At 39.2% G+C, this 15,574-nt stretch overlaps 2 protein-coding genes across 4 annotated transcripts in view; one reads left to right on the forward strand and one right to left on the reverse strand.

Annotated features, from left to right (window-relative positions):
• Positions 1-3,998, reverse strand: part of NBN (nibrin) — a 51,484-nt gene extending 47,486 nt beyond the window's left edge. The window contains 3 exon segments of the mRNA XM_036031109.1: positions 820-923; positions 3,289-3,448; positions 3,850-3,998. Of these exon segments, the coding sequence (XP_035887002.1) occupies positions 820-923; positions 3,289-3,448; positions 3,850-3,923 (338 nt within the window). The 5' untranslated portion in view covers positions 3,924-3,998.
• A 5,685-nt stretch (positions 3,999-9,683) lies between these two features.
• The window catches only part of DECR1 (2,4-dienoyl-CoA reductase 1), a 35,287-nt gene continuing 29,396 nt past the window's right edge, over positions 9,684-15,574 (forward strand). Inside the window, exon 1 of one of the 3 annotated variants that reach the window (XM_036031106.1) lies at positions 9,684-9,813. In XM_036031106.1, the coding sequence (XP_035886999.1) occupies positions 9,763-9,813 (51 nt within the window). In that variant the 5' untranslated portion in view covers positions 9,684-9,762. Of the gene's footprint in view, positions 9,814-11,174; positions 11,293-15,574 lie in introns of those variants that run through there. The other 2 variants (XM_036031105.1, XM_036031107.1) reach the window with 2 other exon arrangements.

Raw genomic sequence — 15,574 nt, forward strand, 5'->3', positions numbered from 1 at the left:
GTTAGAGGATAAAAGAAAAATGAGGAAATAAGCCCTCCTTGAATGTCTTTGCTTTAAATATTGTTCTCGTTTTTTTTTTTTTTTGGCCAAAGGTCTAATAAATGTGAAGCATATATTGACTTGAAAATTAAAAGCTTCTAAAACTTTTGGGATCTGCACAAGGTTCCTGACCATGGCCTCTGATGGCCTGCCATGAAGAATCTGCTGTGTGAACTAGACACAACGTGAATGACTGGCTAGAAGGCTTCTTTTTTCCTTAAAAAAAAAAAAAGTATTTATTTATTTATTTTTAGAGAGAAGGGAAAAGAGGGAGAAAGAGGGAAACATCAATGTATAGCTATCTCTTGCATGTCCCCTAGTGGGGAACCTAGCCTGAAACATAGGCATGTGCCCTGACTGGGAATTGAACCAGAAACCCTTTGGTTTGCTGGCCAGTACTTAATCCACTGAGCCACACCTGCCAGGGCACATTAGTTAGATGTCTAACTAATTAGTGAGATGCCTCAATTTACTCCTCAGTGCCCGTGTGCAGGACACCTGTCACTGGTTCGTGTGTTCTGCTAATGGCTCTCTGTGCTATCACTGTCCTTCAGTGTGTTTCTCTCAATACTAGCACATATATAATACTGTTTTACCAAGATAAGAAATAAACAACAAAGAATCTAGGGACCCTTTCTTAACATTTTAACAAAAATCTCCACTAATAAAATTGAACTATAACATTACATTCTCAGTCATTAATGAGGAAATTAACCTAAATAAAATTAGTGCTATCATACTTCATGTCATACTTTATTATATTTAAGGTACACAATATACCTTTCAATTTGTGGAAGCTGTTTCTTGGACTGAACTGCTTTAAGACATTCAGTAAAATATTCTGGCTTTACAATCGGACATCCACAGATGAGTGCACATATTGTCTAAAAAGAAGAAAACATATGTTAATACAATACTCATGCTACTTTATTTTAAAGAAAAGTTTTAAGTTATAGACTTCAAAGAGGCTATTCTATTCTTCTCCTCTCATCTCTCTGTAAAGAAGCCACAATCTATAAGTCAGTTCAGTCATGGCTTCACTTAGTACACAAATCCCTACATAATTACTAAGTTATAAAACCTACCAATTATAGTATTAATTTAAACACTTATTTGGAAAGGTCGAACAACATAAAAATCAATTAAAATGTATTATAATTTAAAAACATTAAAATGGTAAAAAGTGTAAGTTAGGATTGAGGCAATGTAACATCTGCCCTAGAGAAGACAGTATCAAGAGGTAAACACGAGAGAAGACCTTTTCAGCCTAAATGCCTTTCCAACAGATTGTGACTATGGAATAAAATCTTTTCAAAAATGTAAACAAAGGAATAACAATCTGGGGTTGGGTAAAAGCTCAAAATAAGAATATACAAATGCAGTGGGGGCTTCAGGTAGTAAGTGAAATTAAGCTATCATAAGATATATCCACAAAATTTGAGGAAGGTTAGAAAATACCATCGCTGACAATGAAAATAAAAAAACCACTTAGCATAATTCTAGGAATTAATCCAGCTAAAGAATTTAAGTATGTTTTTAATAACATGAGGTTTTACCTAAATATGAGTGAGCAATTTGGGATGTCTCTCAAGAACAGAATCTGAAAGACACCAATGAAAATGAAATAACTGACTTCTTGTATGAAGCAAAAGTTGGACCAAGTAAGCTTCAAAACATGTAGTCGTGAGCAAAGGATTATTACTCCGCGCCTCAATTTACTCTTTAGAAAATTAAAATTGAACTGAATGTCCTTTTAAGTTCTATTTTTTCTAACATTCAATGATTTTAAAAACATAAGCTAACCTGTACTTTTGGAAAATTTACCAAAAAATAACAAGGTTTTCTTTTTTGGCATAATTGATCAGAAACAGTGAAAAGGACAGCTCTACAAGCCTTTGTTGATGTATATCCAGGACTCTAAAAGGGAGAGCCATATGGTGGCTGCAGGTCCCAATCACTTAGAATAGTGTGTGCTCTGTTGAATGGGTGTTAGTTTCCACATCTGTCCCAGACTCAGCTCATATTATATCCCTACCAAGCAAGGGCACGGTTACCTCTTCTGTTTCTCAGGTACCTTGATATCTTAAGAGTCCACACATAAATATTCTGATCACTGTAAGAGTATATCCCCACTATAAACTAGTAAGTGAACATTCTGATTTCTTATATGTGGGTGTAACAGCATAAATTGGTACTCTGTTGAATTGATAAATCAATTTTATAAACTTGCAAAGATGACATGATCCTTGGTCACAGATAACCCTGCCAAGGTACAAGTTTGATATGAGGTTCAATCTGAGCAGCAAGCCCTCCTCTATGATACCTCAGTAGCTATAATACACATGCTCTGATTTAATTATGTCTGATACTAAAAGATGTTTCTATCATCTAATAAAAGAATCTAAATTATTTGTTTTCACTATAGATATTAACCTAAAACAATCCTACGTATCTATGATCCTATTAAAAAAAGATGGACCACCTCCCCATTTCTTCAATTAGCTTTGGATAAAATTACCCTATTTTGCTGTATATAATGTGCACCCACGTTTTTGTGCACATTATACACAGGATTGTATAATCATTATACCCATATATAATGTGCATCCTTATGTTTCCCTAAAAATTTTAGGCAAAACAGTACTCATTATACACAGCAAAATAAGGTAAACCTGATGAAGACACGAGACTCTGAAAACATGCCAAAATATATTGCTGTTTTAATGAATAATCAACATCTTCTAAAGGCACACACCTAACATCTATACATTGTTAAGAGTACGTAAGGGTAATAGTAAACTACATGAACTTCTAAGAAATATTTGTGATTAAGGTCTTAAACCAAATAAAAGAGCATGAGATGACAGAGACTTGAGGAAGACAACTTGATGAGACAGGAGATACTAATTCTGAAGACGGGCAGTTGCTCTCTAATCACTTTGCTCTTAGGTTGAAAACACAAGCTATACACTGTTAATCCTGGTGAACAAATAACATAAATCATTTTTAAAAATGCTAAATCAAAATCTGAAATATAATTTTATGTGCTTCTCTTGTATCACATAATAAAACACATTACCAAAAAGATATTCTGGCCTAAATGGTATACAAAGGCATGGGGATGGCATTTATAAATTTACAATAGTTCTGATGGGTTTAAATTAAATTACTTTAAAAACAACTGTGTATAGTGGGTAAGCTTAAACTCACAGAACTCATTTTAACATAATAACAAGGCATGTAACCTACTTTAATGGTAACTTTAACTGCTACCATGACAAGGTGAGTGCATTCTTCTGTCCAATTGTTTACAGTAAATCCTCCAAGCTGTAATATGGCTTGATTTAAAGCAGTTTTCCCAGAAACATCTAAACAAGAAGAACATGCAACCAAAGGCTCATACTCCACTCTGTGAATGAAAATGAGTTACATGAAGTTGTTATGGATACAGAGACGGCAACTTAACTTTAAATTTGAGGGTCACATCACATTTGTTATTCTATTTTATGTGTAACTAAACTTTCTAACTAATAAAAATCATCGTTCCCTCTATCTGGAGTTGCAATTAAGAAAAAACAACAATCACAGTTAACATTATACTTTCACCTATGTAAAATCAAGGTTCCCAGGGCTCACTCAACTCTTCCTCCCTTTGCTCACTTCTTATGACTGATAAGACCCATTGACCCATGTGGTATAAAGTACACCACTGTGCTAAGTTGGAACTAAATTAGGTTTCCATGTCATTTAGAATTTGATGGATGCAAAATAAAGTGCTCCACTTTTAACATCAATTTTTAAAATTCTTACCTGAATTTACTTTCAAATACTCCAAAAGTAACTCTATCCCCTGTCTGCAATGTTTGGGAAAGTCCATTCTGCATTTTTTCCTCATTAACAAAAGTACCATACTTAGAATTATCTTTTATTGTCAATATAGCGATTTGATGTGTTTCACTCTGGGGAAAAAACAACAACAACAAATAATTTAAAGTGTTTTACCAGTCAGTAATATTCAACGTTTTTCTATACCCATTAAGAATAGACACAAAAAACCTACGTATTACTGAATAGATCCAGCATCTGCTAATATGTCGTACTTGCTAAAAATAGTTTTTTCTCATTATCACCAGCATTATCACCAGCACAGCTGTTTGTAGGTATTTTTAGTACTTTTATCAACTGAAGTTGTAATTAAAACCAACCAACCCAAACAAACTCAATGCCATTCAAAGAAGCTGTGGGGCACAGCACAGCATCAGTTATTTTTGCAAATAAAACAAATTAGTTCCTACCGTGCAATCCCACCTTGTTTGAGGAAACACGTGTGTTCACAGAGCTGCACAAGCCCTTTAAAGCAGGAAACCTGAGCACCTGTTCACTGCTTCCCCAGGCTTGGCACACTGTAAGGACTCAATGAATGCTTAAGTAAATAAATTTAAATATATTCTTCTTCCTCAGAGTTTCTGAATCATTAAGATAAACTGTAAAATACTGAAACAGAAACTTCAAATATCAAAGTAGGCAAATACTACTTGTACTGCTGCAAAAATATATTTAATTTTTTAACATTAAAAAAAAACTCCCTGGCTGGCGTAGCTCAGTGGATTGAGCACGGGCTGGGAACCAAAGTGTCCCAGGTTCAATTCCCAGCCAGGGTACATTCCTGGGTTGCAGGCCATAACCCCCAGCAACCGCACACTGATGTTTCTCCTCTCTCTCTCTCCCTCTCCCTCACTCTCTCTCCCTCCCTCCCTTCCCTCTCTAAAAATAAATACATAAAATCTTTAAAAAAAACCCCAAAACTAACAGCCTTATGAAGTGAAAGGTCCTGCAGATTCTCCCACACACAGCATGGCAATCTTTGTTGTGATCCGACCCCTGACTGTGAGTCAGTGAATTACAACCAGTAACACACCAGGCTGTTGCAGAAAAGCCTGCGTTATGGTGGCATGACTGCGACTGATGGACTGATCCTTTTCATGAGAATGTCCACAGTTTTTCCTTCCAACCACGTACTCCACACCCGTCAGAAGTCGGTAAGGTTCGGGAATTAAAGTAAGAAAACTGATAAATGCATATGTGTACACACGTACACGCATGTACATGAACAAGTACTTCAATGCAATATTTTTATTTTGCTATTTGAATGTTAACAATGCACTATAAATGACAGGTGTTTTTTCCGGTACAGTTTTACTGAAGGTCACAGAAGACTGATTAAATGGAAAATCACACTGTAGAGCCTGAAAGACCTCTGATTCACATCTAAATTTAAAGTGTTAACAATCCTCCTGTAGCAACCCGTGCAAATAAGATTTTGCCTTGTGCAGTTTAAGGTCAATGTGCTTCCTTTAGAACTGGATGGACGGACCTGACAGTCCCTCGGGAAAATACAAAGTGAAACAACGGCTATGAGAAACGTGAGTAACACGGGAACGGAAGTGGCAGATGATGATGAAACACGGTGTGGGCAACGGGGAACCCTGAGAGCACGCAGGCAGCATTCCGTCTAGGTAACTTGGACGCGCAGGACACACCCACCTCCCAGGTGTCCAGAACAACAGATGTCGGGTTACCTCAGCTTCTCACAGTAAGTGCCAGCTGTCTGCTCACGGCTGGACCCCCAGAGCCTACACCAGACACTGATCGGCGGGCCGCCAATCTGCAGGGGCTGCCGTAACCCGAGCGGCCGGACCACCTCTAGGAACCGCGCTGCGGACTCTGAGCACCACACCGCCTCCACAGCCGACCTTCCCGACACCCCGCCCCGAATGCAAGAAGCTCCCCACTGCCCTGACGCTCCGCCTCCGGTGGTAACGGAAGAGGGCAAGACAGTGGGGGACCCAGCCGGAACTGTTCCTCAGACCTTTCCCACGGTGTATTCTTGGGAAATCGACCCTCGATCACCTCCTCCCTCCTCAACTCGGGCTGGGCCCGCGTCGGGCACCAGCTTCCACATTGATCCTGTCTCAAAGTCTGGGCGACGTGCGTCACGGCAACTTCAGAGTACAGAGGTGCCCTGCCGCTGCGCCAGCAAACTCGCGGGCTCCGTCACGTGCGCGCTCCGTCACGTGCGCGCTCCCCGGACCGCGCCTGCGTAGGAAAACGTAAATGGGGGACGCTAAAACGCCGTTTCGTCACCTAGTACCTAGGAGGGAATAACGCAATCTCTATGGAAGTGTGCTGTATTTAAGGGTTTGGGAGTATGGATCCCATTTTGAGGTGTTCGCCAATATGAGATTATCTGCTTTTTTTTTTCTGATTGAGAATGGAAATAGCTTTAAAAATTAAATCCAAAACAACGTAAAGAAACAGTACTTCTTAGTACACTAACACTAACCACTTAAGTAATTCCATATGTTAGCAATTCTTTACCTTGCATTTCTTTTTATGGATCCTAATGATGGTGATGATGATGATTAGGGTGAAGATAAGGATTTCAACCTGTCAACTCATTATTTGCTTCTTTAAGTTCAAATCGACCTCCTCTGTTTCATAATGCTATACTTTAATCAGTAGCTGAATTCTTTCCATTTTCACTTGGATCTAATTGGTGCAGGCTCTGCTCCGTCTCCAAGAGCCCCTAATCCTCGCCACCTCTTCCTGCACAAATCCATTTCACATCCTGCACACAACGAAATAAATACCCTAGAACAAATTCCTATCGTAGAAGTTCTGGTTTTCTTTTTTTAAAGATTTTATTTATTTATTTGAGGGGGGGGGGGGAGAAGAGAGGAGAGAAACATGGGTGCCAGAGCTGTTGATTGGATGCCTTTCACATGCCCTCAGCTGGAGATCTGGCCTGAAACCCAGGCATATACCTTGGGTAGGTATCAAACAGGGGACCTTTTTGGTTCACACCTGGCGCTCAGTCCACTGAGGAACACCAGGCAGGACAGAAGCTCGGGTTTTCAAAAGCATTCTGTACTGTAATGAGAAGCAAAAAAATGTTACTTATAAAGACTGGTTTACCAGTCTGTTATGACATAGATGCAAAAATTCTAAATATGAAATTAGCAAATTGAGTCTGGTGACACATTAAAGCATGAGTAAGTGGAGTTTCTTCCAGAAATGAATGGGTGGATGTTATCACAAGGATAACGGAGAGAACGAGAGAGAGATCTATGATTGTATAAATAGTTGCAAAAAAAGCATTTGATAAAATTCAATATCCATTCGTGAAGGAAATAAGTAACTTGCAGCCAAAGTAAAGATAGAGGGAACATCCTTAATCGAATAAAGGGGCATTTATGAAAGGACTGTACCTTATATTATACTTAAGGTGAATTATTGAACATTTGCCCTAGCACTAGGAGTGAAACAAGGACATATTTGCTGTTGCTACTTATTTTCAACACGGCATTAGATGCTCTACCAATGCAGTAAAGGATAAAAAGAAAAGGCATATGGATTAAAAGGAAGAAACACACTAATCTTATTCACAAAATATATGTTTGCATATACTGAAAATCTACAAGAATCTACTGGAAACTATTTGAATTAATTGAATTTAATAAGGTTACTGGATACAAAGTCTATTAATTGTATCCTTTATTTCCAGAAAAATAAATAGAAAATTGTGTATATAAAATAGATAATAGCACCAAAGGCATTAATACTCAGTAATAAATCTATTAAAAGATGTGATATAAAATATTACTGTTATATGTTATTGACAAAATTAAGTCCCTAAATAAAAATACCACATTCATGGATTATTAAAATGTCATTTCTCCCAAATGTGATGCAATGTAATTTCATGTCTCAGATTTTTTAAGTGGAAATTGATAGATTCTAAAATATATATGGAGATGCATAGGCTGAGAATAATCAAAGCAATTTTGAAGAACAAAGCTGAAGTACTTACCATTACCAGATAATGACAATGTACTGTAAAGTTACAGTTTTAAGTCTGTGTTCTATTGGCACAAGGATAGAAAATGAGGCAAATGATCAAAATAGAAAGACCCAAAAGAGACCCACACATATAAGTAATTTAATTTTCAAAGTAATGATACAGACTGAGCAACGATGGAAAGGTTGTTTTTCCAGTAAGGATCCTGGGGATATTGGTAAACACTGTAGAAGGAGTGAAGACTGACCCTGTAGCTCATACACATACAAACAACAACATAAAACTCCATATGGATCATAGATCTAAATATGAACATAAAATAAACATTTTAAAAGAAAACATAATCAAGAAATAAGGTTAATTTTTCTTAAACAGAACACACAAAAAAAGCATGTCCTGGACAGCAAAATTCCTAAATTTCACTGATATGATGGGCCCAGAACAATTAGCAGAGGTTTGTTTGCTGCTTTTCTGGAGGATATACATTCTCACAAGGCCTTCAATACACTTGTAGACTTGTGAACCCAACCTGTGGCAGAAAACAAATGGCAAGAGGGATTTTTAAAGTCTTGCACCCAAGCTAAAACAAAGTCTGTAGGAGACATCAACACAGCACCCTGTCACCATATGTTCATGATACAGTCCTTTCTTGTACTGTACAAGAAAGTCAGCCAGGCAAACTGCTTTGCTAACTGCCTGCTAAGCAACCTAGCACCAAGAAATAGACAAGAGCTACACAAGGTAACTGTGCTATTCTCTTAGCTTTTGGTGAATGCAGGGTCACTCAAATTAATAGCCTACTTACATACTAACAATCTAAGAGACGTAAATGGGGGCACACACACAACAGCAGTTAATGGGAAAAAATGAACCCAGGTCCCATAGTCACAGCCAGCAGGTCCGGGAGACAGCAATGGTGGACAAGGGAGCTGTCGGTTGTCTTGCAGAGCCAGCAGGCCCAGAGACCCTGGAAGCTGATGCCAAGGGAGATCAGCTTGGCGTGGAGCAGCACTCTGGTGTATGGAGCTCAGCTGTCTCAGTAGTGGCTTGAAGTTATACCCTCGAAAGTGATGTACTCCATCCTTCTGAGTTTTTGATAAGGGCCTGGCATTCCTCATGGCAAGTGGGGAATTTCCCCAGGAACCTATTTATGGGTGGTTCTGCTTGTATACAAAGATATTTTGGATACGTGTGCATCGCGATATCTTGGGCGTGTCTTCTTGCCAGATGTGTCTAACATGAACTTAGGTAGTTTCCGTTTGAATAAAAGTGTCATGACTGACTGGCAGCCATCTTGGTTGACATGAGTGACTGGCAGCCATGGTTGACATGGAGTGACTCCATTTTGTTTATATATTTTATGCTATTTTGACAAGACCAATGCCATTTCATTGGTCTTGCTCTCCCATACACTACTAGGACACCACACTGAGAGAGAGAGAGAGAGACGAGAGAGACTGGAGAGAGAGAGAGGAGAGAGAGGAGGGGAGGAGAGAGAGGAGGAGAGGAGGAGAGAGGAAGAGGGAGGGAGGAGAGAGAGAGAGAGAGAGAGAGGGAGAGGAGAGAGCGAGCGAGCAGGAGCCTCTGAGAGCCTAGCCCTGAAGCGTCCAGCTCAGAGTAGTGGGTGCAGGTATCAGGCAGACCAGGTCCACTAGAGATCCCAATGCCCGCCCCAGCAGGCTCCTAGTCTCGCTCAGCCTCCGCCCACTACCCGTGTCCCCAGGGGCCGCCCCAGTCATACTCCGCCCTAGTCACTGTGGCGCCCCAACTCCGCCCCCTGGTATCAGTCACGCTTCCAGCCGCTGCCGAGTGCAAGGCAAGCTGGGTAGCTGAGGGTAGTTTCTTTGTGGCGTCCTGCTTCCTCCATGGCGCCGTTGGGAAGATTTTTCTTGGCTCCGGGTCTTGGTCCTCAGCGGGTAAGGAGGCTGGGGAGACAGCTTAGGTCCCACCGAGCACCTTGCTTCTGCCGGCCTGGGGGCGGCTTCTGGGGCGCTGGGCAACAGGAATCCCTTGCGCGGGGTATGTCGCGCCTGCGGTTCTCAGGGTCGTCAAGCTCCTCGTCCTGTGCTGACCCACTCAAAGAGGACCAGGTGCACGCGGCCTTGTGACAGGCTAGGAACAGGGCCGGTTGCACTGGCCTTCTGTGTGGTCCTTTTTATGAGGGAAACTCTTCATGTAATATCTGTGCAATTACACATTAATACAAATAAATTCACATAAAAAGAGAAAGAAAGAAGAATAGAAATCCGCTGTCCAGAAACTCCATTTGGAGGTGGTTCTGGGTGGCGTCCACATATGCCCAACCCCCACACACCACCTCAGCATCCAGCCAGGAAGAGAGTGTGCACAATAGCCCCTCGCACAACTAAATTAAAAGAAATCCCGATAGTCAAGAAGCACAGTTTCGGTAGCCAGGTACAAAAATAACCTGCGAACTGTGAGAATACTTTTGACAGTTTGATAGGATGGGTGCCCTGGTGTTCTTTTCTTGAAACCATGGACAATTTCCAAATAAGGTAAACACAAGGATTTGGTGAGTCTCCCAAGTAACAAAGGTTTCTTTTAAAAAGTCAGATTTGCTCAAGGCTGTGGTTTTGCTGATAATGTTTCCTTTTCCTGTGAAGATTTAGGTTATAGGTCGTTGTTGGAAAAACTAATGGTTTCTGGGTTTCTGATTCCTTCTCACAGGCCTTTCTCATTTCAATCCCACAGCAGCCCTGGGGTAGAAAAGTCTCCAGAACCTTTTAGAGCACAAATCATTAGGATTATGGTAATAAGGTCACAGATCTTCTGACACCATTAGATAGATAGTAGAGGTTGAGAGGGAGAAAATGACACATTTAAAAATTAATTTTAACCGGAAAATTTTGAAATTACTTTGCTTAAGAAACATTTTGAGGATGGGGGTTTGGTGACAGAGAGACCCTATTGTTGTGGGTGGTGGGTGCCCCGGGGTTTTAATACCCAGAAGAAAAGTCCACATATCTGTGAAGCAGCTTGATTTTGTGTGCAAATACATTTGTGTTATACAGTTAAGACCCCTCATGTTTACTTTGTTACACATCCTATTTAAGAAGTGACATGTTAAATTGTGTGATTAGCTACAAAACATTTATTCAGAATTTGGGTGAGGAGTTTGAACTCTTTAATTTTTATAATTTTTACAAACTTGTCATTAGTGAATGGGACAGCTCCTCATTTTGTGGGACTGGGGACTGTCCTTTTTCTGCAATGGAGCATTGATAGTGTCTTCTCTAGCTACCCCTTTTATTTCCAGATGCCTCCAGTTGTGCATCATGTCTATTGTGCTGCCCTGGCAGTAGTCTGGGCACTGAAAAGAATGCATGCATGGCACAGACGATGGCTTCTAGCAACTGGACAACATTAATCTGGAGGTAGTTATTGGAGGCTTACTGTATGCACAGACTATATGAGTTGCTTTGGGAATACCAAGATGTGCATTTTTCAGAGTCATCCTTTGAAAAATAAGATTGTCCATTGTATAGTCTTTACCAAGCTGACATTTGTATACTACAGCTAAGGCACAGATTGCAAAGCAGTTGTTATGGGCATTTGACTCAGGGTAAATTTGATCTGGAAAATATTTATTTTGATCTAAACCAACAGGTAGTTAGAAACTCTTAAAGAATGGATAAGGGCCTGGCTGGTGTGACTCAGTGGCCAAGTGCTGGCAGAATTAAAGGGTTGCTGGTTCCATTCCCACTCTAGGGCACATACCTGGGTTGTGTGCTAGGTCCCCAGTATGGGGAGTATGAGAGGCAACCACACATTGGTGTTTCCCTCTCTTTCTCCCTACCTTCCCCTCTCTAAAAAATACATAAAAATTTTTAAAAAATGGACATGGTAATATTCCATTGTTTTCATAAACAGCTCACACCTTCTTGTGGAATAGAGAGTAATGACATTGATTCTATGCTAATTTTCTTCTTGCTGTAATTTTGTTTTCCTTTATATCTTCTCTTTTTAAAAAAGATTTTATTTATTTATTTCTAGACATAGGGGAAGAGAGGGAGAAAAAGAGGGAGACAAACATCAATATATGTATGCCTCTTGTGGGACCCCAGTGGGGACCTGCCCTGCAACCCAGGCATGTGCCCTGACTGGGAATCAAACCAGCAACCCTTTGTTTTACAGGCCGGTGCTCAATCCACTGAGCCACACCAGCCAGGGCATATCCTTTCTATGTTGTATGCTTGCATATGTGACTGGATTGTGTTAACTTTTACATGAAAAATTTACAAACATATCGAACATTCAATAGTACAAAAGCATAGGCAGTGACAATGCTCTTAAAAGTCCCTCTCCTGAGAGATTATCACTATGAATAATAGTTTCTTGTGGTCCTTTCAACAACTTCTGTGTATATATCAACATATGCATGAAGATACCCTCCTGTGAAAAGACCAAACAAAGGGAGTATTTTCCTTAACACAATTTCCTCTACAAATATTTGTTGAATGAATGAATAAGCAATATAGATGCAGCAATGTTTACATTAAGCATGTGAGCTCTAGCTTTTAATACATGCACAGTATTTTGTTATATGGATGTGCACTGATTGATTGGTTTTATCACCTAAGGAAATGCAGTTTCCTAGCTTTTTGTTACAAGCAATACTTTTGGGGGGCTATTTTGAGTTCCTTCCATTTCTGAGTACTTAAAAATAATAATAAAAATGAATTTTAGGATAGGCATGTTAACTTTTGAAAAAGCCCACTGGGATTTTGATAAAAATGGAATCTAGATTAATTGGAGAGTTTTCCCACATTAACAAAATTAAGTTTTCCAATCCATGACCACATGTGTCTTTATAATCTTGTACTGTTTATATTAAATTTATTAGTATTTTATTCTTTTTCTTCAATTGTTGTTCAAGTACAGTTGTCTCCACTTTCACCCTACCATGGCCCTGCACCCCACCCATCACCACCTCCTACCCTCAGACCTAACCCCTTTGGCTTTGTCAATGTATCCTTTATACATGATCCTTGATGGACCTTCCCCTACTTCCCCCATTATCTCTCTCCCCACTACTCTCTGGTTACTGTCAGTTTGGTTTTTATTTCAATGATTTGGTTATATTTGCTTGCTTGTTTGTTTTGTGGATTACATTCCACTTATAGGTGAAATCATATGGCATTTGTCTTTCAATGCCTGGCTTATTTTACTTAGCATAATGTACTCCATTTCCATCCATGCTGTCGCAAAGGGTAAGAGCTCCTTCTTTCTTTCTGTTTGCATACCATTCGATTGTGTAAATGTATCAAAGTTTTTTGATCCACTCATTTACTGATGGGCACTTAGGTTGCTTCCAGAACTTAGCTATTGTAAATTGTGCTGCTATGAACATTGGGGTGCATAGGTTCTTTTGAATTGGTGTTTCAGGATTCTTAGGGTATAATCCCAGTAGTGGCATTGCTGTGTCAAAAGGAATTTTCATTTTTATTTTTCTGAGGAATTTCCATACTGTTTTCCACAGTGGCTACACCAGCCTGCATTCCCACTAACAGTGTACTAGGTTTCCCTTTTCTCCACAGCCTTGCCACCACTTGTTTGTTGATTTGTTAATGGTGACCATTCTGACTGGTGTAAAGTCGTATCTCATTGTGGTTTTAATTTGCATTTCTGATGGCTAGTGATGCTGAGCATCCTTTCATATGTCTCTGAGATTTCTGAATGTCCTCCTTGGAGAAGTATCTGTTCAAGCCCTTTGCCTATTTTTTAATTGGGTTGCTTGTCTTCTTAGAGTGGAGACATGTGAGTTTTTTATATATTTTGGACATTTTTGTCTGAGGGATCATTGGCAAATATGTTTTCCCATAAGGTTTGTTCTATTTTCTTTTTTTTTAATGTTAGGGAGTCTTTTTTTTTTTAAGATTTTTATTTATTTATTTTTAGAGAGGGAAGGGAGGGAGATAGAGAGAGAGAGAGAAACCATCAATGTGTGGTTGCTGGGGGTTATGGCCTGCAACAAGGCATGTACCCTGGCTGGGAATCGAACCTGGGACACTTTGGTTCCCAGCCCGTGCTCAAATTCCACTGAGCTATGCCAGCCAGGGCGGTTTGTTCTATTTTCATTTTAATGCTGTTTTCTTTAGCCGTGTAGAAGCTTTTAATTTGATGAGGTTCCATTTGTTTATTCTTTTCTTTATGTCCTCTCTCTATAGGGGACATATTGGTGAAATATTCTGCATGGAATATCTGAGATTTTCCTGCCTACGTTCTCCTCTAGGACGTTTATGGTGTCATAGCTTATATTTAAGCCTTTTATCCACCTTGAGTTTTTTCGTGTATGGTGTAAGATGGTGATCGAGTTTCATTTCTTTCATTGTTGGTGTATAAAAATACCTTTGATTTCTGAATATTGACTTTGAATCCTGCTGTTTTGCCAAATTTACTTATTAGGTGGAGTAGTTTTTTGGTGGAATTTGTAGGGTTTTCTATGTACACTATCATATTGTCTGCTAACAGTGACAGTTTTACTTCCTCCTTTCCAATTTGGATTCCTTTTATTTCTTTTTCTTGTCATATTGCTGTGGCTAGGACTTACAACACTGATTAATGGAAGTGGTGACAGTGCACATCCTTGTCCTTTTCCTGATCTTAGTGGGAAAGCTTTTAGTTTTTGCCCATTCAGTATGATATTGCCTGTAGGTCTCTTGTATATGTCCTTTATTACGTTCAGATATGTTCCCTCTACTTCTACTTTGTTGAGTGTTTTTATCATAAACAGATGTTGTACATTTTCAAATGCATTATTTGTATCTACTGATATGATCATGTAATTTTTGTCTTCCCTTTTGTTTATGTGATATATTACGTTTATTGATTTGCAAATATTGTACCATCCTTGTACCCTTAGAATGAATCCCACTTGGTCATGGTGTATGATCTTTTTAATGTATTGCTGGATATGATTTGCTAATATTTTGTTGAGGATTTCAGTGTCTGTGTTCATCACCACTACTGGACTATACTTATCTTTCTTTGTTGTACCTTTATCTGGTTTTGGGATTAGGATGATGCTGGCTTTATAAAAAGAGTTTGAGAGTTTTGCAGTTCTTGAATTTTTTGAAATAGTCTGAGAAGGATAGGGGTTAGCTCTTCCTTAAATGTTTTATAAAATTCTCCTATGAAACCATCAAGTCCAGGACTTTTGTGTGCTGGGAATTTTTTGATTACTGCTTCAATTTCACTAGCTGTTATCACTCTGTTCAGACTTTGTGCTTCTTCATTCAGTCTTGGGAGACTATATTTTTCTAGAAATTTATCCATTTCACTCTGGTTTTCAAATTTTGAGCATATTGTTGTTCATACTTTCTTACAATCCTTTGTATTTCTGTGGTATCAGTTGTAATCTCTCCTCTTTCATTTCTGATTTTGTTTATGTGGGTCCTCTCTCCCTCTTTTTTTTTTTTTTGATGAGTGTGCTTAAAGGCTTGTGAATTTTGTTTATCTTTTCAAAGAACTAGCTCCTGGATTTGTTGATAGTTAGAACTGTTCATTTATTCTCTATGTTGTTTAATTCTATTGTGATCTTTGTTATTTCCTTCCTTCTACTTGCTCTGGGCTTTGTTTGTTCCTCCAGTTCTTGAAGATGTAGGGTTAGGTTGTTTATTTGAAATGTTTTTATCTTTTTCAGGTAGACCTGTATTG

Source organism: Phyllostomus discolor, chromosome 7 (genome assembly GCF_004126475.2).
Source record: "Phyllostomus discolor isolate MPI-MPIP mPhyDis1 chromosome 7, mPhyDis1.pri.v3, whole genome shotgun sequence".
In the NCBI taxonomy this organism is placed as follows: domain Eukaryota; kingdom Metazoa; phylum Chordata; class Mammalia; order Chiroptera; family Phyllostomidae; genus Phyllostomus; species Phyllostomus discolor.